This window comes from Lacerta agilis, chromosome 5, assembly GCF_009819535.1.
Source record: "Lacerta agilis isolate rLacAgi1 chromosome 5, rLacAgi1.pri, whole genome shotgun sequence".
Lineage (NCBI taxonomy): Eukaryota > Metazoa > Chordata > Lepidosauria > Squamata > Lacertidae > Lacerta > Lacerta agilis.
Window position 1 is genome coordinate 41,278,946 of NC_046316.1, and position 26,476 is coordinate 41,305,421.

At 40.5% G+C, this 26,476-nt stretch overlaps 1 protein-coding gene across 2 annotated transcripts in view; it reads right to left on the reverse strand.

Moving 5' to 3' along the window:
- LHPP (phospholysine phosphohistidine inorganic pyrophosphate phosphatase) overlaps window positions 1–26,476 on the reverse strand; it is a 111,144-nt gene that overhangs the window by 34,184 nt on the left and 50,484 nt on the right. Inside the window, exon 7 of one of the 2 annotated variants that reach the window (XM_033149459.1) lies at window positions 23,762–23,854. The exons of the other annotated variant lie outside the window; for it this stretch is intronic. Coding sequence (XP_033005350.1) covers window positions 23,842–23,854 — 13 coding nt within the window. The 3' untranslated portion in view covers window positions 23,762–23,841. Of the gene's footprint in view, window positions 1–23,761; window positions 23,855–26,476 lie in introns of those variants that run through there. 2 annotated transcript variants of the gene reach the window in all.

Below are 26,476 nucleotides of genomic sequence, written 5' to 3' on the forward strand. Positions count from 1 at the left end.
CTGGCCATAGCCTGAAGGCAGTTGGTAGGGAACCGTGTCACCACTGCCAGGAAAATGCTATCCCTTTCCCTACCACCCCACCCCTTTTATTGTAAGTGGGCCCTTCCATTCCCAAAGGAGAGTACATAGCTAGGTATGGAAGACAGGGGCCCACTGAAGGCAGCTACTTTATCTACAGTCCTTGAGAGATGTAGTACAATATATTCTTGAAAGCTAAATTAATCCATGCGGAGAGAGCGTGTGTGTGATTCTTACAAAGGAGCAAGCCATGACTATTTAACATTGAGCCAATTCAGCACAACTGCTTTGTTGGAAACCATCTAGCTATGTTTGCATTGGGAACACATGATCTCTAATGAGGAACATGTGTTCAGTAAAAATGATAAAACACCTGAGTTAGAAAGGCAGGAGCAACGAATGACCTTTCCCCGCATTTTGCTGCCTGGAAACTGTTTTACTGAAACTTATTGCTTGGAGTTAGAACGTGATAAAACAGGTGGGACTGGCACACTGCACGTTTCTATCAGCCCTCTGCCTTGTAAAGTCAAGGGCGGAATGGTGTGAAACATCAGCGATGCATGCAAAACAAACAGCATTCTTAAACTTCAGCAAGATAGCCTGGCCTGATCCAAGGTCTGTTGAAATCTGCAGGAACTTACCAGTGACATCAACAAAACTGAATCACATTGCTTCCACACAAAAATATTTTCAGTAATTTTGTAGTCACAATCTAAAATGCAGAGACACTGGGAAACTTTGGCTCTGTATAAAACTTTGATTTTATACAGAGGGTCCTGAAATGTGCATGGCTGCTTACCAGCCAGGAATACGTATATAAAAGGGAATGTCTGCAAAAGAATCAATGGCTGGGCAATGGTTGAACAAGATTTATTCCCTCTGTGGAATGCTACATCTTGATCTCCAATCGCTTTACCCAAACAAACATTCAACCCCAAAGCAAATACAGGTCACTAGCAATGCAAAGCCACTTATCACTGGCAATAATATTCTATACTGTTATAGTAATATCTGAAAGCAGGAACCACAGGATCGGGGTCACCTCAACCATGAATGGTTTTGTGCCACCTAATCACTTGGACAAAGCACAGGGCCCAAGTCCAGTCAAGTTATTTTGGCACCTGAGACAGAAAAATCTCACAAATGCCTCCCTTCCAGAACTAAAAATACAGCAATAATAAATTAAATAACTAACAATTTCCTGCCATTTCACAACACTTCAAACCTGAGGCATAACCTTCACTTTGTCTGTAAGCAACCCTGTCCATCACTTCCTTTCCTTACAAACTTTTCTTTCTTTCTTTCTTTCTTTCTTTCTTTCTTTCTTTCTTTCTTTCTTTCTTTCTTTCTTGTGAAATCATGGTCCTATTGCAGGGCCATATCCTTAGCTAGTAGCTCTGCCCTCAGAATAGTTAGGTCAGCATTAGACCTGCTGCAACATGGCACCCGAAGAGAAGACAATGAGGTTGTAGCTGTACTGTACGCTGGCTAATGATCAAAAATAATATTTGCATCTGACACAATATCCTCAGAATCAGAATGTCATGGATGCAGAGGAGTAGCAGGAGGTACCAGCTGGGAAACCCCCCAGGGGAAGAAAGCTTAGATTTGCAGATTCACTTCCACAGAAACTGAGCCCGCTTGCCTTACATACTTTCTGGAGATTCATCTGAAACTTCTACCTAACATTCATCAATATCAATGAACTACTTGCTTTTTAAGTACCCTGCTCAGAGGGTGTGGGTTGCTATATATCAGGAGTGGAAATTTGCAGGCCAGAGCCTTAATTCCCTCATTGGGGAACCTCTGATATACCTCTTCATGCTGGTGCCAACTTTGATGATTGTATGGGATCGCCCACCTGTCAATCACATGCCAGTTAAAGGTAAAGGTAAAGGACCCCTGACAGTTAAGTCTAGTTGCAGATGACTCTGGGGTTGTGGCGCTCATCTCGCTTTACAGGCCAAGGGAGCCGGCGTTTGTCTGCAGACAGTTTTTCCAGGTCATGTGGCCGGCATGACTAAGCCGCTTCTGGCGCAATGGAACACCGAAACCAGAGCAGCGCACAGAAGCACTGTTTACCTTCCTGTGGACGTGGTACCTATTTATCTACTTGCATTTTTTGTCGTGCTTTCAAACTGCTAGGTTGGCAGGAGCTGAGACCGAGCAACGGGAGCTCACCCCATCACAGGGATTTGAACCGCGGGCCTTCTGATTGGCAATCCCAAGAGGCTCAGTGGTTTAGACCACAGTGCCACCCACATCCCCATTACCTGGCATCAAAATGACATTAGGTGATCCATTTTCCTTAGCTGGAATGGTTTGAAATCAATCTTCTCTGGGCTTAGAGTTACAGTAACTTTGCAAGCACTGACTCTCAGCAGAAAGGTGAAGATTGATGCTTCCTGGCTACACTAGAGAGTTCCTAATATAATAATCACTTTGGGGTACTTGAATTTTTATTAGTAGTCTCAGATAAAGGTTGTACACCCAGTTAATCTGCTTTTACATGGTTTATGCTTAGTAACTTTATAATAAGGTGTTTTTTTTAAATTTTATTTTTGAGAAAGTAACAGAGAGTCTTCAAGTCAGGTGGTTGGCCCTTTAAGAGTGGTTTGTACTCCCACAAAGGGGAGTGGAGTGTAGGAGAGGTGGACAGGAGGCAAAGGCTCAAATAGTTTCTCGCCCAGAACTCTCCTTGGTGCTGAGATAGTGGCCTGTCTTGCTTCCTTGCTGCAGTTGTGTCCTAAATTGCAGGTCCTACAATGAGCAGGGTGTGGACTAGATGGTGTCCAATGTATGTCCTAAATATCAGCATTAAGAGGTCTATCCAGACGTTCAGTTGTTCCCAGTAGCAAATGTTTATGGATTTCAAATCTCCTTTCAAAGTTATGTAGTTAATAGTCATCACCATATCTGGTGATAGGGAATTCTAGAAGTTTAGTATGCATTTTATGAAATATTATTTCCCTTTTGTCCATTCTGAAACTATGGCCAAAACCATTTAATTGGTTGGCTCAATAATTCTGAGCCCACTAATTGAAAAAAAACCCTGTCATAATTCCCTCCCCAGAGACTGTTTCTAAACTACAAAATAAACAAATCTTGAAAGTTGTCATAAGAAGGCAGACTCAGCCTCTGGATCCTTTTAGCTGCCGTTTTCTGAACCTTTTACAGCTCTACAGTATCCTTTTTGAGGTGAGGTGGCCAAACCTGTGTGCAGTATTTTAAACAAGACAGCACCGTATATTTATCAGAGTAATTTCAGCACTTGCCATTTCTATTTTTAATCCCTCCCCCACCACTAGAAACTCCCAACACTGTTAAGCTTTTTTTGTGCTGCTGCTGCTGCTACTGTACACTGAACAGTCCACTACAACCCTATTTCCTGTAGAGTCATGGCAAATTCAGTCTCTCACGCACAATGGATTTCATCGTCCTGAATCCAAAGACAAGAAAAAATGGCAATCATCTGGCATCTATGTTAACTGATACCCAATCTATTGTGGATCCTTGACTTGTTTGAAACAACATCTGTTAATGTGCCAGATGTAGCACAGGGGGCATGTCAATGGCTTTGGAAATGTTGAGTGTGCTTTCAGAAGTGACTTTCTCTCTCCTGTTCAGATATGTACCAGGCAAAGGCCCTGAGTTGATTGTACTATGTCAAGGTTAAATATACAAGCTTTTTATTGTTATTTAAATGATCTTATGATAATGAGATATGAGGCTCAAGGAGCAACTCAGTTATGAGAATGCCATCAAAATTTGGCTTCAACAAGAAGATCCCATTTGGATAATGGTCAATTTGTGTAAATGGAGCCAATTTTCTGTTTCATTTATAAAACTTTCCCTTCCCATACAAAAGCACCCAAACTACTTCCCTTGAAGGAAGAAATGAACAAAAGACAGAACAGAATTTGACATTTCTTCCAGGCCTCTTCTGAAATCACATTTGGCAGGCAACCTCATGTCTGCACAGAGCGCCTGAGAATGTGCATGGCAAAAACATTTTCAGATTTGATCTATTTTTGTTTTCTTAAGACATCTGTGCTCTCTTAGCACTCAGGACAAGCCTCTGTAAACTCAAAATAAAATCCCAGCTCATAAAGACAAATTCAGCTTTGAATTAATTACCAATGAGTGGTTAATGAATGGGCTTCTTAAGTTAAACAGCTTATAGAGAGAGGGATTAACTTTTATTCAGCTCAAGGAGTAGGAAGCCTTTAAACTGGCTTTGGAATGATATTTTAAGAGTAAAATATTAGCCTCAACACACAGCACAAACACAGGGTTTTTCTGCATAAAACTACACCTGAATAAGAGCATACCATCATCTATGGCTATGATGCACACATGTGTAAATCAGGATTCTCTCCGAAGCATCCAAAGAGGTCTCCATTCAATTTGGAGGCCCCACAATGAGACTTGACACTTCAGGCACATAACCATGACCTCAACAACCTGATTCATACTCCCTGTAAAAACATAGAGAGGACACAAAGGGCTATTCTTGCAATAGTGAAACATTTTTATTTTTATTTTTAGATTAACCTGCTTTGCTGGTAAAACAAGCTATTGTGAATCCATGAGCTATTCAAGGTAATGTTGCTTAATTTCTTCCATTGTGTTGGTAGAAGTGGGATCTCCCATGACCAGAGGGGTGAGTATTGAAGTTGGATTAAACTATCACACTGTGTCAAGATGTGTTAAAAATAAGGTTCTAATATGCAAACCTATTTATATAATTCTGTTCATGCCTTTAAATAATCCTAGATCCAGCCAAGCACAAACTTTGAAACTGAAGGTGGAAGGCTGGAGAAACTGTTTTTAATATCAGCATGAAAGCAAATGATTAAACAACAGTAACAACGGACATACCATTAATTCAGTTTGAGATTCAGTTGTCCGTGGGCTTGAAGACTTTAACAAATTAAATCACAGAGCATTCTCAGAGTAAAGGTATTATTTATTGCAAGCATTAATTGCAAACTCCTTTTACAACATGAAAATGAAGCCAGGTACCTTTATTAATCCTGCATGCACTTTTTAAATGGAAAAGGCAATATATTTTAATTAAATATATGTCGTATTTGGTTACCAACTGGTCTTTTAATAGCTGCAATATATCTTACTACATTCTTTTTATTTTCTGACAAAGAGAATGTGAAAAATTGCAATATCTAATAGTGTAATGGCCACATCACACATTGAGCATCTTATATGGACATGATCTTTGTGTAGCTGTCAATGCTAAGACTTCTGCAGGGGTGGCAAGGGTTCCTGGCCTAGTGCAGATATAACCATATTAATGTTAACCAGGGTGTGTTTCCTTAACCCTAGTTAAGATTTAAAATGTATAGTGAACAATGGTTTAGCTTGCCTAAGCTAAGCTTTTCTCCCTGAGGGAATAAGTGGAAAGATGTTAATAAAAGTAATTGCCAAACTGTGAACTGATAAGGACATAATGCTTAAATAGGGTTAAGCATTACTTTAACAAGTCTGGGGCATGCACACTCTCCTCTACCCATTCCTCCTCTTGCACAGCCACAAGGAGGAAGTAAGAACCTCCTCTTTCCACTTTTAAACTACTGGTAACCAGAATTCTCTGTTAGGTTTAAACTCGGGGAACAACTCAGGTTCATAAGTCATAGTTTGATCCTGGGTTGTTTGAACTAACCATAGTTAAACTAACCAGAGCTTCTTGAGTTTTGACCTAAAGGGAAACTCTGAATAGTACGAAAATGGAACCAAACACCTTTTCATGGTCATGCTCTTGGAGGAGAAGAGAAGAAGAGAGTGAAAGCCTGAGTTTCATTCATATAATTCAAAATCATAGTTTAGTGTTACATTAAAAAGCTCTTATTCCTTTAGTTCTGGTTTGCATCCTCTTGGTAGTTCCTCCACACTCAGAAGTTCAGAGGGTGGTGGCCTGAGAGGGCATTCTCTGTGGCAGCTCCAAAGCTATAGAACAGGCATCCCCAACCTGCAGCCCTCCAGATGTTTTGGCCTACAACTCCCATGATCCCTAGCTAACAGGAACAGTGGTCAGGGATGATGGGAATTGTAGTCCAAAACATCTGGAGGGCCGAAGGTTGGGGGTGCCTTCTATAGAACTCTCTCTGCACAGAGGGTGCATCTGGCACCTTCATTATAAAGGTTCCAGCAAATGCTGATGACACACCTCTTTACCCTGGCTTTTGACACTTGAGGCAAATATTGTCACGACCCAGCTTATTTCTGTCATAGTAAGTTGTCTTAAACTGTTTTCGATATTGTGTTTTAGTGTCGTAACCCACTCTGGGACCTTAGGGTGAAAGGTGAGTATGAAATAAATAAACAATACTTGAATGAGTCGCAATCCTCAGGCTCGTGCACTCTCTCCTCTTTTGGTGCAACCACAGGGAGGAGACTGGAAGCTTCCATTTCCAACTGACCATGGTTACGTTATGTACAAACTATGGTTAGCTATGACAGGGAAACCAGTCAACTTCAAACCATGGTTAATGATTCTGGTTTGTTTCCCTAAAACATAATTAATCCTGACCACAGTTCTCATTCAGCCATAACCAGTCAGTTGAAAACAGTTGGGGGAGCTTATGATTTCCTCCTTACAGCCACAAGAGGGGAAAAGACAGGATGGGGGAGTACATGAATCTGAGGCCTGGGCACATAAGAACTAAGTGATGGCTTTTGTCTTACATTTATTAAACAAGGCCACTTGTTTAAATACTGAGCTGCTGTGATTCGGCAGCTTCTTTCTGATACCAGCAAAATTGCCAAAAAAATGTAATTGCCTTCATGTGCTATGCTATCGTGTGTTAACAGCATAGATTGTATATTTGAATATGTCTCTCTCAGATGATCCATAACGAGAGAGTTTGACTGATCTTGAAATACTGGCTTACTGAAACATTATGTATTAAAAAGATGTTACAAACAGAAGCAAGTAGCATAAAAAGCATGGCTGCAATCCTTCCATTATCTAATGCGAAGGCCAGCTTAAAGGATATCCAGGCAATTAAAATGTTTTTGTAAGTGTTAATTACATCTGACTTAATTAACTAATGACTGATTGATCTTTTGATCACATTAGGTTCATAAGTGCAATTGTCTTAACAGAAGTATGGATTACAATCATTGTCTAATTAAACAAAACAAAAAAACAAAAAAGCGTAGCTTATATTAGCAGCCAAACACAGATTTAATAGTTCTTTAGGGTCATTTTGTTAAAGTATATTAATGTGCTGCCTAAGGTCTCCTGTGATCAGCATTTCTCATGTACTTTAACATTAGCTGGAATATGGGGGGGGGGGCTGCAGTCGTTCTGACCTTAATTTGCAAGCATTAACTTCATTGATTTCCTCAGGATACAGTGGCCCAGTGGAAAACAACAGGCATTCTTATATTCAAGATCGTTAATGAACTAATGCAATTTATATAGATGCATTTTCTCACAGCACTGGCAGAGCATTTGCTGCATGGAGGGTTACTTCTATTCATGTACAGAAGGGTGTGTGCAGATTGGTAATCAGGAGTTATGCTTGCATGATGCTTAATCACAAAGACCACGTGTGGCCAAGCAAGCTGTGGGAAGAAGGCATTTATTTAACCTCCACGTATGTATTAAACACTAAAGCCCTGATCAGGAGAATAAAGTACTGATCAAAAGGAGAGAGACCTCAAAGAGCAGGTCAAGATTAACAAGCATTAGCCAAGCAGCTAGAACAGAGTGCAGCTGTGCCTTTTACACAGCCTGTGATTCACGTCAGGGCTAACTATTCTTACCCAGGGCTCAAAGGAAGTGGCCTAGTTTCTTCAAACTTTTTAGATGCCAAAGTAAAAGAGTTAACTATTTCTGGGCCTGAAGCAGATAACTTGCAGCCATAGGAAAGGCCATTACTAGGAAAAGACTGCTTTGCAGAAGTCCAACTCGGGAAGGCAGTAGTAATCAGGAAGCTTACAGCTGGCCTTTTAGTTTAATGCATTTTGTTTTAATGCAGGTTGAGCACTTATGCATTAAAATATGAGAGCAGTGTGTTTGAAACTGTCACTAACTAAAAGTTGTTCTCATTTATTGTCTTCTAAGGTTAAGGATGGGGTCAGCCACATAAGCTGTTTTCCATTTCAGTTTAAAGTACTGGGCAATTGCCTACAACCAGGAGCAAAGAAAATGTCATGGGAAAAGGACTGTCTCCACTAGAACACTTATCTATTGAGTACTAGGCACACTATGTTTCAAGTCAACTGCGTGTACCAACAGGAAGAAAGCACCCTGCAGAAACCATATTGCACCACTGGATGGTGGTGACCAGAAACTATATTCCCCATCTCCAAACACAAGCCGCTTGGATGGTTAGTTAAAGAACCGATTCATGGTTTTGACAAATGTGGAAAACAATTCTAAGCTTTGGATAAGCTGAAACTTATACACAGCTATATCATGTGCACCAGTGGGAAAGGAAAAGTGTGTGTACAGAAGAAGTGCATGGATCATTTTCATCAGTGTAGGCAACTGTAGGTAGCTTTCAAGATGGAAGTGTGGGTGGGGCATAAATGGAATTGTGCTCACTGTGCTCATACAAATTATCAGCAATCCAGTTTCCAGCGTGAATCTCTGAAACTCTTGTGATTTGGGGGAAGTACAAACCAAAGCCAGTTCATGCTACAGCAGGGAACTGGGCAGGAAGTTTAGTTCTTAAGAAATGGTACATGATAGTGGGATTGCACCACAGATTTAAAGCACTTTCTATGCACACTTAAAGCCTCTTTGGAGTTTCCCCAAAGAATCCTGGGAACTGTAGTCTGTGAAATTCCGTGAGGGGAAAACTACAGTCCCCAGGAATCTATAGGGAAGTCACCTGCTTTAAATGTGCACTGGGGGTGTGCTTTAAATGTGTGGTGTGGATCTGTCTTTAGTCTGTTGGTATAGACAGAAAAGACTACATATATATATTGAGAAATCATCTAAAACCACCCACAGCAGCTGTATGCTTCCACAGGTTATCATTTTGCATGTTATCGATGCTTAAATGCAAAATTATGTTTTAAATATACAAAATTAAAAACAATTTGTATGTGAACCAACCATGGGCATGTTCACATTACCACCTTACAGTGCATACATAATGCATTTTGGAAAACCTCATGTGAACACAGATTACAAACCCAGAACTGGAAGCCTACCTATGCACAGTAAACAGGAGTGTGAACACAGCCTATATTTCCTTGTCAAGAGTTTTATAGCAGCCCAGAAGATTCAAGATGCATCAAACACTCAAGGGTTGAGCAAGATAAAAAATGCATTAAGAGATCGAGGCTATAAGCAGAAGTATCAAAGATGCTACTAAATTGCCTGAAATGGGGGGGGGGGGGGACTTAGGCATAAGCCTCCTTTTGTTCTTGTTGTTTAATGTGTTAGAAAAAGACCTCTTTGGGCACAGAGTCACTTTTCTACCCAAACATTTGAAGACACCAAAAGAAGCTACCGGTATTTTAACAATACTTCATTTTAATGCAATACATTGAGTCTAGTAGTCAGTTATCTACATCCAGCTATTTTTGCAGGAGGAGGTCAAGGGTTAGCCTTCCTTTCCTCAAGTTGTTATTGCGGCTATATCCCTTTCTACTTAAATATATGTCATGGTGGTGCAATGACAGCATGAACTCGTCTATAGTTTGTTTAGCCACTGTTAATCTCCTTATAAACACTCTTGGCATATTGGATAAAGTTATACTTAGTGAAGGCAATCTCATTAGTAGGCTGGGTTTTGTTTAACAGAATTGACTACTTTTTCACATCATGTTGTTACCAGTCTTTTTTTTAGCTGCTGCTAAGCTTTGCAATGGTGGTGGACAAACTTGAGCATTGCAAGCTCTGCTGTTTTCTTTTTTTTACTAGAACCTTGAGATGTGGAGGGGTAATTAGCATTAAAGTATACAATCCCTTTAAACACATATGGTCAGCCTAATAATTTATTTTCATTTCTAGCCCTGAGCTCACAGCTCTTTCACACCCAGATTCCCTCACAGCAGTTGGCAAGAATGTGTTTGCCAAGAGTCTGATCAGGAGAGCTTTAAACTAGATCTTGAGGGGGAGGGAGAAAACAATACGAATGACAAAAGGGCACCTGGCACTGGGGATAGTAACTTCGTTGATGCACAGGAAACTGAGATGGTGCTCCAGAAACCTGCTAAAGGGCAAGAAACTACAGGAAGGAAGCAGCTGCAGGGAACAACTCATGGTTTCAGTTGTCTCTACACAAATGCACAGTGTATGGGAAACAAGCAAGATGAACTGGAGTTTTTAACACAGTTAAACATTCTCCTTTCCCTTCCTCCCCCACAACAAACACTCTGTGAGGTGAGTGGGGCTGAGAGACTTCAAAGAAGTGTGACTAGCCCAAGGTCACCCAGCAGCTGCATTTGGAGTGCATGGAGGAGCGGAGATGTGAACCTGGTTCCCCAGATTACGAGTCTACTGCTCTTAACCACTACACCACACTGGCTCTCAGAGAGGCAAGGGGAAACTGAGTGTAGTCTGACACATACTCTGAACTTTAAGAAGGCCAATTTAGAAAAGCTGGAGGAGCTACTGGGTGTGATCCTGTGGTCAGAAACTCAATGAGAAGGTAATCCAAGAAGGATGGGTGTTTCTAAAGGAGAAATATTAAAGGCCCAAATGCAGACAATATCAACAAGACAGAAAAGTGGGAGGCATCTAAGGAAACTGGTGTGGCTGAATAAAGAGCTTACAAATGAGCTGAGAGTTAAGAAGGGCATGTATAAGAAATGGAAGAAAGGGGAAATCACAAAGGAGGAATATACACAAGTAGCCAACAGTTGCAGGGGGAAAGTCATGCTGGCTAAAGCTCAGAATGAGGTCAGGCTTGCAAGAGAGGTTAAAAATAATTTTTAAAAGGTTTCTTCAGTTACGTCCGAAGTAAGAGGAAGAGCAAGCAAGTGGTAGGTCCTCTGTGTGGGGAACATGGATAAATGCTATTGGGTGACAGAGAAAAGATGGAACTACTCAACACCTACTTTGCCACTGTCTTCACCCAAAAGGAAAGCGATGCCCAACCTGGTGATAACAGAATAAATGATGTAAGGAGAGAGCTGAAGCCCAAGATAGGAAAAGAGGTAGTAAGGGAACACCTAGCTACTTTAAATTAATTCAAATCTCCAGGGCCTGATAAGCAGCATTGAAGGGTACTAAAGGAGCTTGTGGATGCAATTTCAGAGCCTTTGCCTTCATGCTTGCCTATAAATCTTACTAACAGTAAGAGCTGTTCAGCAGTGGAACAGACTCCGACGAGAGGTAGTGGACTCTCCTTCCTTGGAGGTTTTTAAACAGAGGTTGGATGGCCATCTGTCATGGATGCTTTAGCTGAGATTCCTGCATTGCAGGGGGTTGAACTAGATGACTCTTGACATCCCTTCCAACTCTAAGATTCTATTATTCCTACTATGGGAGCAAAGACAGTCCTAAAACACTCACACAGGTGGAATCCTCCTCCTACACTTCTCTTGTGACTTTGGCATTGTTTATCAAAATCCTTCCCACCAAAATGAGGGTTAAAAAAATTATACTAAAAAAGTTTATATCTGAAAATCTCACTTTGCTATATTCAGATGTGACTAGCATCATGATGGAAAATGACAACCATGAAGGCGACATCATCTATTCTTCCATAACTGCGTCAATACCATGGAGTTAGTGTACTTCATGAAACAACCCATAGTAGTGTGTTGATCTGTGCCTGAACTAGGTCAAATTAGATGTTTCAGATATTAGCATCAACATGTAATTGTGTTCCCGTTAGATTGCCAAAAGCCTGGGAGGAGAGAACATTCTATAAAGTGCGCACACACAGGCATAGGATCAGAACATGACACAGCCAGTTTGTATTGAAGAAGTTGGAACGTGGAGCCAAAGGAATTCAGATAAAATGGTCTTGCCAAGGCAATGTGCCTAAGCACAGACATGCAGAAATGTGGATGAGGTCAAAGGGTATTCTGTCTCAATCTGCTCGTTAAGAGTCTGTTCTGTAATTAAAGCCTCTTGTTGGAGAAAGAGGAGAGGTGAACAACTATTATTCAGGGCCAGGCAGAGAAGCAAAGCCTTATTAGATATGGTTTTAAAGGAAGACTCTCTGCTGATAGCCATGGTGTTTGCACAGGCAGATGCTTGGAAGTTGAGTTTTATACAGCTCATGGAAACAGATGCATTTTATGAAAAATGAAAAATAAAATATTCTTGCCCTGAAGAGTAAAATGAAATTATGCCAATATTGTTTTAAATATCTACAAAGGTGTCAAAAAGCAAAACAAAAAATGGTGTTCAAGTGTGGGGCTTCTCAAGCAATTAAAAAGACGTGGAATAGTTAACGAGAGGTGTATGGTTCCATTTGAAAATCAGCAACAACCATGTGAGCGCTACAATTTAAAGAGCTGTCAACAGCTTTTTCAAAACACTCGGCATTGCTGGCAATAATATCGGTTAAAGACCCACCCAGAAGAACACCTAGCAATCCAGATGCAGCATGCAAAAAGCATTTTAAAGTATGTGCATTCTGAATATATCCTTTAATCCCAAGCGGGACCTGAGCACAAGAACACACTTCCACTCCTGCAATTTCATGCAGCTGGTATTCAGAAGCATCCTACTTCCGACCAAGAAGGCACAGCATAGTCTCCATCATGGCTCCTCCATGACCATCAGAATGCTTCCTAAGCGAGGCAGAGTATTCACTGTGTTCAAAATGAATAAATTCGCCCTGTAATAAACTGAATTCAGGACCAAGAAAAGCTGGATTCTAAAAACTCTCTGAAGCGTGAATATTAAACAGGTTTAGTTATTTTGCAACATTTCTTTTGCTTATCACACTACAATACAAAGACCGGTACAGGGCAGCAGAAATCTAGCCTCAGATTCTTCTCCAGTTTCTAACATTTCACCAAGCAATGGCCATACATTTTCAAGCCTATCTTTGAAGTTTAACAGGTGAGATTAAAAGGGGTGGGGGTGGGATGGAGAAAATCCAATATTTTCCAGGTAATTAATTCTATACCCAGTACCTATTTCTGTACTTCAGTGGGTACATACAAAGCTCTGCACTTCATAATATTAAGTCAAATTTAATATCTGTTAGACTTTGCCTTATGATCTGGGCTATAAGCAGAGGTTTAAGTGAAGGATCTTAACCTGTTTTCATGGGAAGAATACCTCTTGCATTCTTCCTGATGGGCCATCAATGCCACAAGCAGCAAGTTCTTGATTTGGATGCACACACTAGGTGATGTACCCATTCTCTAACCTATCCTCCACTGCAAAACATGTATCCCCCAGCATAAAACTTCTCCCCTTTGAGCAGAAAACAGCTGAAAACCAGAAGAGATGAGCTCTATCCTTGGTGAACCATGTCCAAATATTGTCTTGGTCTCTCAGTTTCTCATTTTGTCTAAAACATTTCGACGGCAGCATACAACCCAGGAAGAATATCAGAATATGTAACGGTCCATTAACATCACCTGACCTTAATCTAAAATAGAAAAGTGTATGGCAGATGTGCTATCAGTAGAGAATAATTATATGAACATAAGCAATATGATTTAATGGGGAATGTGTGAATTTATAAATTTCTTTGAAATCCAGATTTTCATTGGAGAGTCCAGCACAGCTAATCCTGTTAGCAATAGGATTTAGGCAACGAGATGAGAAGTAACACAATCACACACATGCCGCATCATCTCTCCGAGCTAATTTTCATGCAGTGATATTTTTAGATAAAAAGGCACCACTTCACTTTCTTGTGAGAGCATAATAATAGATAATCAAAAGGAACTACAAACATACCTCCCCTGTGGTTTATATTCCTGGTAAGATATACCCTAGCAAAACGCAATGGTGAAAGGGAATATGTTTATGTAATAAAATCCCTTTGAAATAGCTCTTGATCCTTATGAGCTTTCTCAAAGAAACAGGGCAAATTGTGAGATTTATATTGTGTGTGTTAAATATTCATAGGGATTTTTGTGATTTTCGTCCTATGATTAAGCTTTGTTACCAACTGACCATACTTACCTCTGCATAATTTCTTTTACAATTATTTTTTTAATGTTTGAACAAGATTACATATACATTTATGTAAATGTACATCTGTGAGCATACAACACATTACCAGAGCAGGTCTACTCTCCAAGGTTTCATAATGAATAAGACTCGCAACAACAGATTGGTTTGAGAAACAGTGTCTATGAGATTAGTTGCCCACTTACAGTGGTACAGATCTAGTGAAACCTATAGGACTACACCGGTGTAAGCAGCCTGTGAATGGAGCAGCCCATAAGCACATAGCTGTATCTTCTGGGCATAGGAACAGATCTGATAGAAAAATGAGTCTCCCTGACACTGTTGTGTGCTGCGGTGTGATTACCATAGAAATATGCAGCAGGGCAACTTAAAGTGTATGTAAGTCCATAAAGCTCCAGGAAAAGAATGGGCTCTTTTTAGCATATGAATTGCTGTTGCTCAGGGACCAAGCTTTCAATCGCAAGTCAATTTAAGAGATTTTTTTAATCTCCCAGATGGCAGTCGCTCTAGGAAAATCAAACTATAAGGGCTTGCTGCATTACTATAAATGGTGAATTGCACAGCCCAAGAAAGATTATTTATTTATTCATTCTTAAATGCATGAAGAGCCAAACCCAGCCTGCCTTACTCATGAACATTTATTATAGTAGGACTGCATGTGACAGCAAGGCAAGAAGGTTTTGTCCCAGAAGACACTCAGTTTTCCCCCTCAGGCACAGCAGGAGTGTACAGCATTACTGTGCAAATAAACATTCCTGGAACTGCGTCTAAATTGGAATGGAGAATTTTACCAATAAAACACAGCTAATCCTATCAACTAAAATGAATTAAAATCTAACTAGGTTGTATCTATAAAAGCATTGGCATAGAACAAATATGTGGAAAACATTCAGTGGAATAATGAAGTATGATTAGTAGGGGACACTTTTACATGTCTATGCAAGAAGTAAGTCTCACTGAGTTCCATGGTGTTTATTTCCCAGGTAAGCATGTGTACAGCTGCTGTCTAAATTGGTCAGAAAGGGAGTTAAATTGAAACTAATGGAGTCATCATCTCTAGAAAGAAAGCATGTAGGAATGAGCAAAGTGCAGGGAGAGTAAAGCCCAGCACAGCCGGTAGCAATCTGTGAGGTAGGACAGCATTGCTCACCTAGCTTCCTAATGCAGAGCTGACTGCCCATAATTGAGAGGTGCGAAGTGGCCACAGGGTTGGTGTGGTGGTGGTGCAGCAGCGGTAAGAGCATCAGGTTGGCTCTGCTGCTGCACCTGTGCTGCATTGACTTCCCCATTGCTTTACTCCTTCCCCTCTTGGTTACCAGCAGTGACTTCCATGTTGTGCAACAGGGTGGGTTTTCCTGCCCTGCCCTGCTCACCACTACCACCAGCAGCGATGCTAGATTAAGCACTTCTGGCCAATTTAGACAACATCTTGAAGGCCACAGGTTTCTCATCCTTGTGTTAGCTTGCTTTATATAAGATCTTAATTCATGAAAGGTTGCCATGTGCAGCAGCACAGAAACAGCCATAGTGTGCTTTGATTTCATATAGAGGCTCGACAGCTCAGTGTCAAATATTTAGCTAGAGTGGGACTCACCTCTCTGTTGAAGAATAGGCCTAGCTCCCAAAGTATCTGAACAGACACAAAAATCCTCTGTCCTGGCTTTGTAAGTAGAGATAACTATATCATGATTCAGTTTTCCCATCACTAACTACCGAGGGGAAGAGACCTATGTGTCTGTGGACCTCATTCTTCCATAGCCAGCTGTTGTGGAGGATCAGTCAACTAACAATTTCCTGCTGAGTGGCTGCAACACTGACCCAGAACATCCCTGCCAGCTAAACAACTTTCTTCTGTGGGAGGAGAAATCTTTTGATCCCTGTGAAAATTCAGTGGTAGGGGGCAACAATGTCTCCCCGTCCCCTTTCCCATCACACTCCTTCTGTCTGTATAATTCTTAAAGACCCTGGAAATGTTTACATTATTAACAGCACTTTGACACATTGGCTTTTAAAAATAAACAGTCCCAGAAATGCAATTATCTTTTCCCTGCCTCATAGCACCGGAATGAGGAAAGTGCACAAATGAACGAACCAATTGCACAAAATTGCTATCTGCACACACTGAGGAAATCTGGGGCTTTACATACAAAATATTTTTGCCAAGGAATCTGAAAAGGAGATCCAGACTAAACCTTAGTTGTTGCTGGTTTTTTCTTGAGCTGGAAGCAAATTTTAACCTGAACTTGCTTTTTCTCCTCTTCTGTCTTTCTGGTTACCTGTTCAGACTATCTCTCTCTCTTTAAAAAATGAATACCGGTAAATCTCCTTTATTGGCATAGAAAAAGTGCATTGTATACATGGATCAGAACACAACACGGTTAACGAAACATAGTAGGAGATAACTTTAGGATAAAACTGTCCAGACATCGCAAGATTTTTGAGTGGCGCTGTGAAATTAAGTCACCATAGGTCCTAAGAGCCATTTTCATACCTCACAATGTCTCTTCTCTTTTAAAATTGGTAAGGCATTCATTGGCCATAGCACAAGTATTGAAAAAGTAAGCAATGCTTTTGGTGATACTTAAATGTATATATGGGAAACAAATCTAGACTGTGAAATAAGAGGCCAAAAAATGGAATTCCCTAGAGTTTTATAAATCTGCTAAATCAGTAACTGCCTATATTAAGGGAAATGCCATCAAAGTTCTGCACAGATGGGGTATAAGTGTCATAGATCGTCCTGGGACACACACACATTTGTTGGTTTGGCTGTAGATATATTATCACCTTTGGTGGCATAGGTGCCAACTCCTAGGAGCGGAGCTGTCTTCAACCCTCTCAATATTTGTTGTCAGGGGGCTGAGGCCCCTCCCCCAATGTTGAGGAGGCAAAGAAGGCTGGGCACAGAGCCAAGTGTGATGCAGCATCAGTGGCCAGCTCCTCCTGAGCATCAGAGAAGAGAAACTACTGGCCACTGAAGCCACACAATGCTGGGCTCTGCGCTCTGCGCTCAGCCTCCTCCCGACGATGTGAATGCAATGTGTGCTGTGCATGTAACATCACACTGGATCCCCTCAATATTGGGCGAAAGACGCCACCTCTGTTTGGTGGGAATGCCCAATAGTCCAGGGATTTGGGGGAGCAGTACATGATGAGATTGCTAAATACTTCATTAATCAATATGCAGCACAACTGTCCATATTATCCATGTTTGAAGAGAGAGATGAAGACATTAAAACGAAGGACTTATGAAGGTTTTTGTTAGTGGTGGCAAGGCAATCTATTGCTCAAAAAATGTAAGGAGTTGCAGCGTTTTTAGTATTGAGCTTTGGTATTGAAACCGTCTGGCATATAACAATAACGGAAAAGATAACACATGAAACATGGATAGTAAAAGGAACCAAAAAACCACAAAAGCTTTATGCCATATGGTGGAAATTTGTTGTATATACCATGGGGCTGAAAAGCACTCTGCCAGCTGCATCTTTACAAATAAGGTCTTCATGATTTTGTGTATGTTAATTGTACCCCTGGCCATCTGTACGGACAAACTGGAGCATCTCTGGACTGTACTTCTATGTTATATTGAATTATTGTAAGAGGGAGAAGGGAAAAGAGAATAATGTAATTCTTACTTTCATGCTGGCAAGCAGGGAGGGGAGGGGAGTTAGGGAAAGGTTGACGGTTGCAGTTGAATTTTGTGCATTTTTAAATTCATACATATACATATACATATACATATACATATACATATACATATACATGAGAGTGAGAAGACTTCCCAAACTGGAAGACTGGTTAATCAAAATCTGGGGCTCTGGACAGATGGTTAAACTGACCATTAAGGTTCAGCAACCTAGACAGTGGGACAATAACTTCATTGAAAAGATGAGTCTTTTCATAGCCTAATGGAATGAGAGAACACATAAGGCAGTAGACCCTTATACGATCTATTATATGATTCATTTGAATAAAATGAACAATTCAAAAAAATTATGTGTGTGAGACACACCCACCAATTAAAATGTAGAGGGGGGATGTGTGTGTGTGTACACACACACACACACACACACACACTACTGTGAATAACAAAACAGATATTTTATTGTAATATCTACAAAAAACAAATATTTAAAAACCAGATACCAGTATTCTTTTTATATGGCAACATAAATCCGTTTTGTTCATTACAGTAAAGTTTATTATATTTCAGTGATTAACCTGGTCCTAAAATGGATCAAAAGCAAGCTAGTGTGAAGTGCTACACACACACACCTGGACCATAATCAGTGATAAACAGATATTATAATATTATGAATATTTAGCAATAAATATTTATATCTGCATATATACTGTTTTTAGTTTCATTTTAATACATAGATTATATGTATATATCATTTTAATTATGTACTATTAATTATGGGTAAGTAAAATAAAAAGGAATATATTCATAGGCTTGAACAGAAGCAAATTATGAAAATATAAAAGCAATATTCATTTTAAAAATGCAAGTTAGATTTGCCCAGGCCTCTATACACTGCCTCATGCAACAACCAGAAGGCCCAGTGGAGCCCTGGCTGATTTCAGGCTAAAATTCACCACAGCCAACTGTGAAGATAAATCATTTGCTGGAGGAAGAAGGCAAAGACACAATTTTGGTGTTCTGCAGAGTGCCTCCCCCATGCTGTAGCACTCAGCCAGGCTCTAGCTGTTAAGGTGGTTGTTGCTGAAACATTTTCTTTTTAACCCTTGACCTGAAGGTTAACATATACAGTGGTACCTCTGGTTGCGAACGGGACCCGTTCCAGAGGTCCGTTCGCAGCGTGAAAAGCCCACAACCTGAAGCACCGTATCTGTGCAGGTGTACGGCACAGATTTGGTGCTTGTGCACACGCGCAAAGCGTGGTTTAGTGCTACTGTGCATGCATGAGCAGCGAAACCCGGAAGTAACCCTTTCCAGTACTTCCTATGCCCCACAAATAACCCAGAGATGAATTTTAAATAAAAGGACACATTCTACTCATGTAAAAACACGCTGATTCTGGCCCATCCATGGGCCAGATTGAGAAGGCGATTGGGCCACATCCGGCCCCTGGCCCTTAGTTTGGGGATCCCTGGTTTAAGCAATGAATTGCTTTACAAACAGGCTCCATCTGCGGCACTTAGGCTGCAGTGGCCAGGCCAACATTCTGAGGTAGATAAATCTGTAGGAATAATAGCTTTTCAATTATTTCTTTCTCTCAGATAATTCTTTCTGCATTGATTTGTTTGTCGTACAGCCCTTGTTTACATGCATATTGCAGAGGCGTGCTGTGGGGCATGTTCTCAGTTCATGGGGCCTGTTGCTTCGTGGAACTCAAAGGACCTAGAAGGTGCTCAGTGCTCCCCAGCAGCCATGCATTGTAGGGGAGGGGAATTAATGTTGTCAACCAAGCTGTCCTTCAGAGAAGCTGTCTGCTATGTTGATATTTTCTAATGCACAGTGGCTGTAATTTGGTAACATATTCCGTTTGCAAGAGATCTCCAGTTCAACCCCAAGCACCTCCAACTAGGTCTGGAAAGATTCCAGTCTGAAACGCTGGGCACCTGCTGAGTTAAGTAGATCAATGAGCTGACTTGGTGTAAGGTAGATTGCTACTTTTATATCTTATTTTCAGAAAAGGTCAGCACTGTCTAAGAGTGCTGAAGCCTTGCAAGAAGATACAAGAGGATTTCATTTCTGGTACAAACTCAACAGAGAGGGAATCAGGCAAGAAAGCCAAAACCTGTGCTCCTGTTTTTTCTTGATACTGACTTTTCTGCTCCACTAACACGTCTGTGAAAAAGCAATTCATGAAATGCTATACTAGCTACTCATTGGAAAGTCCCCAGTTGCTGGTGAGAACCACACTTTGTGTATATAATGCCACCTAATGGACATTCAGGCTTATAGCCATGAAACATTGTAATAGAGGGAGAGATTGCATATACTGTACTATATAGTACTGGTACTTGCTCAGCAGCTCCAAGGAACCTTATGTAATCTGCAACGACAATTAATGTTAAATATATTGAATTTCTTGAAAGGGCATCATTCCTAAATTGGAAGCTGGAAGGTAGTGATCATTTATGCACCCTTTTACATCCGAATTGCTTTATACCTTTACTTTCTTTGGCTCCACAACTACCCTGTAGGGTACCGGTAAGTCATATTTACTCTCATTTCACATACAGGAAACTTGAAATGAATATAGTGACCAAATCAGTCTGTGCCTTGATTCAAGATTTCACCTACGATCCACTTGTATTGAAATCCAGACCGAGTTACTGTAGGACACAAAGCAACTTCTCATCAACAGTGATGACCCTTTAGGCAAATAAATCAACTCTCCCCAAGATCACATCTAAAAAATATGGCCCAGAAATCCAGGTACACACTTAAGACTTCTTTGCTGAAATGTCCAAGTATCAAAGTATTTTTGAAACAACATCTCCTATTCATATAGTGATGTTTCTGGAGTGGCTCCTTGCATAAGTAGAGACCTATGCTGGAACAACTGACTTTTTACAAACCAACCCATGAGCAGCTGCTCATTCCTGAAGAACCACTGTGAAACAAGCTACGTGGATTATAATGTTGTATAAAACTCTTCTGCATATAAAATTTCAGTATACTCCTACTGCTACCTATACACAGTGAACCAGTTCAGTGGTGGTGGTGGTGGTGGTGGTGGGGTGTCACAGCTATGCATTTCACCTGTCAACAGTGGTGCTCCCCCACTGACAAGAGACGGGCAGGGCTGGGATGGATCCCTCTGCTCCATCCAAACCCCTCTAACAGAGCAGACCAGGGGATTAGATTGCTCTGCCTGCCAACAAGAATTGTGTGGGTTACTAAACTGCAGCATGCCTACATACTACCTGAGTTAGTCACAGAGGTAGATACCGGTAATTATATGATATTTTAATGCTACTGATACTCTTTAAAATTATGTATTTTTAGATTATTGCTATATACTTAATTTATATTTTTTGTGTACTGCCTTGTGAAAAGGTTTGTTTTAAGGGGGGGTAGAAATTTAATCAGTTAAAATAAAACCTCTGTAAGGAAGTGATGGTTCAAGGTTTTTGACTTGCCTAGGGTCAGCTGCTGAATGACATCGCTGAGCAGGTATATGAATCTGGGTCTCCTACATCCAAACCAATCACACAGTAAATGCTGCACCACAGCCAATGTTTCCAAATTCCCATAAAAGAAAACAATGGGGGTTGAAGGTAAGAAAAATCAAAGGAAGGACAACATTTTGACTTTTTTGCTTCTGGGTTGAAAATCATTAATGCCATAATCTTAAAGCTACTTCCCAAGGTGTGAGTCCAATTTAACTCAGTGAGACATATTTCTGAATAGACATGTCACCAGGTTGCACTATTCATCTGGCAGTACAAATTATCACCTACAAATTATGGCTGGCAGTCACTATTTATTTGGATAAACTTTTCTTCATGAGGTCATTTTCTGGGGTCCACATTATTCTAAATCCAAACACAGTGGTTTGATTAACACTGTGATTAACATCAGTCCTAGTACTGTGATTAACATCAGTCATAGGTTCCTAAAAACTTCCATGTCCTTTTTCCTTAAGTCTTTATTGAAAGTTTTCCTAAGATATACATCCAGTAAATACTATATCATGTTGGTGCTTGTTTTCTTCCCATCTCAGTTCTGTCAGCTTGCTACAGTTGTGAAAGAGAATAGGAACAGAGCCAGGTATTTGAATTACATGATTCCGGAAAAAGTAATCAACAGAAATGAAAAAGGATACTCTCCGCCACCATGTTTATAGATTCGTTTCATATCTACCGAAGAAAATTCCAAGGTCAGGTTTCTTTCTGGGCTCTTTATCAAAGGGACTGTGATCATATCCATTTGGCACATATCAATATCAGCATGACCCAAAGAGAGTATTTGTACTTGCTCATGTGCCATGCTAACTTAATAGCAACAAGAGGACAGAAGGACAGCTTTTACTGAACAAGCCCAGGATATGTCTTCAGTATATCGAGAATCTAAAGCTACATCTCTATTCCTTAGCTACCAAGATAGATACATCATTTACTTTTCAAAAAAATCATCCTAAAGATGTACATAATGCAACTCCCCATGATCCCGCTGGCACTGTATAGGTCAGATACGATCTCTTCCTCTGGGGCATGTGCATACACCAGCTACGAGTAACTGTGCATTCCCCAGCAGTCTCTGTGAGCTTGGTGGACCTATAGAAGAAGAGAAGTGTGGGTTTTCACACCTTGCACTTCTCAACTGAAAGAAGCAGAAGTACTGACATATCACTGTCTCAGTTAGAGCCATCTCCTCATTGCAGCAGTAAAGAATACATCTAAGCAAAGATCACAAAACCTTAAACACCCATAAAATGGATTTGCACAAGAACACAACCCGGAAACATTATTTTGACTTCAACCCTTCACTGTCCTCACCAATACAAATTGCCAGGCCAAGTTAGTGAAACTTAAGTTTGCTATTAGCAAACTCAGTTTGAATGCAGATACTGCACAATATTTCTATAACTCTCATTTCAGCCTGCACAGTTTTAAAGGGTATTTCCATGACAGTTATTCAAACAGCCGAGAATCAAGCAAATGTAGGAAACAATGTTATAATTGGAATAGCAGCATGTGGTATTGTAAACTAGAGAATCCGGAACAGTAAAGCTGCTTAATTGAGTTTCCATCAGGTCCAGTTGTTCAGATTAATCCAGGAAGCATCTGTCTGGCTGAACGTGTGCTCCGAGTTGCTGAATATGGGTAAGATCTTAAATCATTTTATACACAGCATCCCGCTGCTTCCTCTCAATTGTCCTTTTATATAACAAGCTGTGCTCTGGCATCAGCAAATCCCTTGACAATCACCATATTAGTACACAAGTATACAAAAGCACAGGGCCGAGAGACCACATTTGGGCTAAATATTGCCTGCTCTGGCTAGGATACAAAAATCCTCTGCAATATGAACCAAGTAGTTTGCCACACACACACACACACCACGAACAAAATGTTTGCCATTTCCAACCGCGTACTTTCCATTACATCCCCCCATTAAAGCAATTTCAGAGATCTTAAAAATAGTCACAATATAATACTTCTCCTGTGACAAAGCACTGCACATCTGGCTCGTGATTTCCTTTAAAATAATACAATTATTATGTCTCAGAGTTGACTGCATAGCCAGGCATTCTAACATAAAGTGGACCCGTGAGTAGACATTGAATTCAATGCCCAGCATTAATATGTTGAGTTTTATATATGGGATGGGAAGCCACCAAGCAAGAGCTGAACTTTATGCAATTGAACACAAAACGGTCAGAGATAGCACTGACAGTGGCCAGAGCCACACTTCCTTTCAAAAGCTGTTCTGTTCTAGCTGAGTATTCACGGCACCTTACGGGAAACTACTGAAAAACCTTTAGACCTCTAGCCGCAGTGCTAAATAACAGTAAGGAAAGCAACAATAAAGAGAACTCAGAATAACTACAGACTTTGCATAGTGTGCAAACAAGTAATAGATTTTGAAATTCCAAGTAGATTAAAAAGTTGTGGAAATCAAAGCAAAAACCCCAAACCCAGGGTCATTTACCATAACTGGGAAGTTCTTTTAATTAAAATTGCAATGGCTCAGTGGTTCTTTGCTCATTGAAGTTTGTGTGGTTTGTTTGCTTTTTCACAGTGCGAGACAGTTATCCCTCTCTCCTGGAAGAAATACAAATAATTATTTAGCTTGCTAAAATTATCCTTCTTGTTGCAGAGAAATACAGGAAACTCCTGCCAGACAAGGTTTGTAATTTTGCACTGGTCTCCTTAACCTGCATTAAGTAACAATTGTCTCTGCCGTGTACTCAAGTGGCAAATTTCAGCAGCAGAGAGAAAGAGCTGGAGTACAGTGCTTCCATTTCAGGACAAGCTCCTTTGCTTTAAGGGCTCAGGGATCTTTAACGCAGAAGAGTGACAGAGAAAGCCCCTTGTGCATGACCACATCCATTGAGATTTGGGAATTGCTCTCTGTACTTGCCTTCTTGGGTGCAACTGAAGAGGGAGAGTTTTAATTCTCTAGTTTATAAGTTTATAAGTCTGTTTGTAACCAAGCTTTCTTGGTTAGCTTTCTCTCTCTGTATAAGTTGGGAAAAAAAAGTTTTTAGCTAAGAGCTCGTCTGCTAATGCATTCTTTACTGACATACTGTTAATCCAGAAGCGGGCAGCTAAGGGAGGGGGCTTCCTCCCCCTTCCTCCTCCTCTCTCTCCTCTCCTTATCTCATACCTGGCTCTGAGTTGAACGAAGAGGCCCCCCTGAATAACTGGAGCTTTCAGTTATTCTGTGAAAGTCAGTATACAGACTCAAGCTTTTTTCTGAATAGGAGTTTTTCAACTTACTCTGGAGTTCTCAGTTTTCTGAGCTGAAAGTCAGCCTTTTCTCAAACCTCTCTGGAGAGAGAGAGAGAGTCTTTTAGCTTCTCTGAAAATCTCCTTTTTGTGGAAAAGACAACCCCACCCCCCCGGGTAAGCTTCACCCTCCTTCTCTCTGTACAAGTGAGTCTTTCCCCTGGATAGTTTGATCTTCTTTCCTCTATGTAAGTCCCCCCTTTTACCTTGTTCTCTATGCAATTAAGTCCTTTTAACTGATTTTCCTTTTTCTCCCTTTTAAGTCTCTTAAACTGAGATCCTTTGTCTCTCTCTCTAATGCTTTTTAAGTTCTTTTATTTGACATGTAGCTTCTACTGATGTGTAGCATTCCTAGCCTCTCTATAAATGGTATTTAGACTTTACCTGAGTTTGTAAAACTTTGGCTTTTGTCTGTAGCCCCTTTTATTTGATACTATTTGCCTGGCTTTTATTTGATACTATTTGCCTGGCTTTTATTTGATACTATTTGCATGGCCTTTTTAATATTTCTATGTTATTGGCATAATATTTAGCTTTTACTGTAAGCTCTGTCTTTGTGCAACTTATTCTCTTAGTGCATACCTCTCTGGCATATCATTAGTCAATGAAAAGCGCCCCTTCGCTGGAGCGCCCCCTTCCCTGGATGGCACAGGAATTCCTGGCCGAGGGATGTGAGAGTTGCCAGACAGCCAGAGACAGGATAATTCTTTGATGGATGGTCCTGCCGGTTGGAAGGAAAGGCGGGAGGTACCAGGGGCAGCCAGGGGCTGCTTAACCCCCACTTTGAGATAAGAGTGTGAGACAGGAATTTTCACCCAATAATGAACTCAAGGCTGAAACCCTTTAAGTAAAAGCTTTTCTGTAACCTGTTTAGATGAAACCTTTTCTGATAGATATGAACTTTGATTAGTAGTGCATTCCTTACTGGCATATTAAGCCAGGAAAGGAATAGATCAAGAGGGGCCCACTCAAGGAGACAGGCAGGCACCAGGAACGAACTCAAGACCTTTTGCCTTGAAGATAAGTCCTTGATAACAGGAATTTTCAAGAATGTTACTAATGGTGTGACGTGCAAGAAGCAGATTCCTGGGGAGGGGGAATGAGGGGTTTGAAGATTATATAAACTGTATGCAACTGATGCTCGGGGCAGTTCGCTGTGAATTATCACGCGGGTGCCTTCCTGCCATTCTAAATGACAGGAATAAAAACTCTTTCTCTATTTCAAATCCTCAGTGTCTTTTTTTGACTCCTTCCTCCCTCACCCCCCCGGGTGCAACAAAGAACCCAAGGTTAACGGAAAGGCCTGCAATAAGGCTACACAACTACAAGCAGTAATTTTTTTCTTTAAAAAAAACGTTTACAGATACTCTCATTTTGACTCAAGAAAATCACCATTGGAAAAAATAAAAACAGTAAATGGACAAAAGTACAAAGATTCAGAGTTTGGTTCTTCTCTGCCCAGGGCCAGATTTAGGTTTGATGAAGCCCTAAGCTACTGAAGAACCCCTTTATATGTCTAGCTGTCCTTTGTCAAAAACAAATTATTGCTGTTTTTTGTGTTGAATATATGCTATATGGCAATTCATAGGAGTCTACACAACACAAAACACTGTTGCTGTATGTAGGTTTTATTTTATTTGTTTTTTATCTTATATTTTGGAAATGTACATCCAGTTTTTTCCTTAAAATTTTTTGGGACCCCCAAGAGAGTGGGGCCCTAAGCTATAGCTTGTTTAGCTTATACGTAAATCCGGCACTGTCTCTGCCACTAGGCCACCTGGATTTGTAGGTCTGCATATGTATTTAGAAGAAATTATTTCCATTTTTCCTGTTGCAAGAAGACTAACCACAAGGACAATCAATTGCTTTCTGCAGAATACAGTACAGGAAGGCTGAAGACATGGACTCTCTTCTTTCCCACATGAACAGATAGCT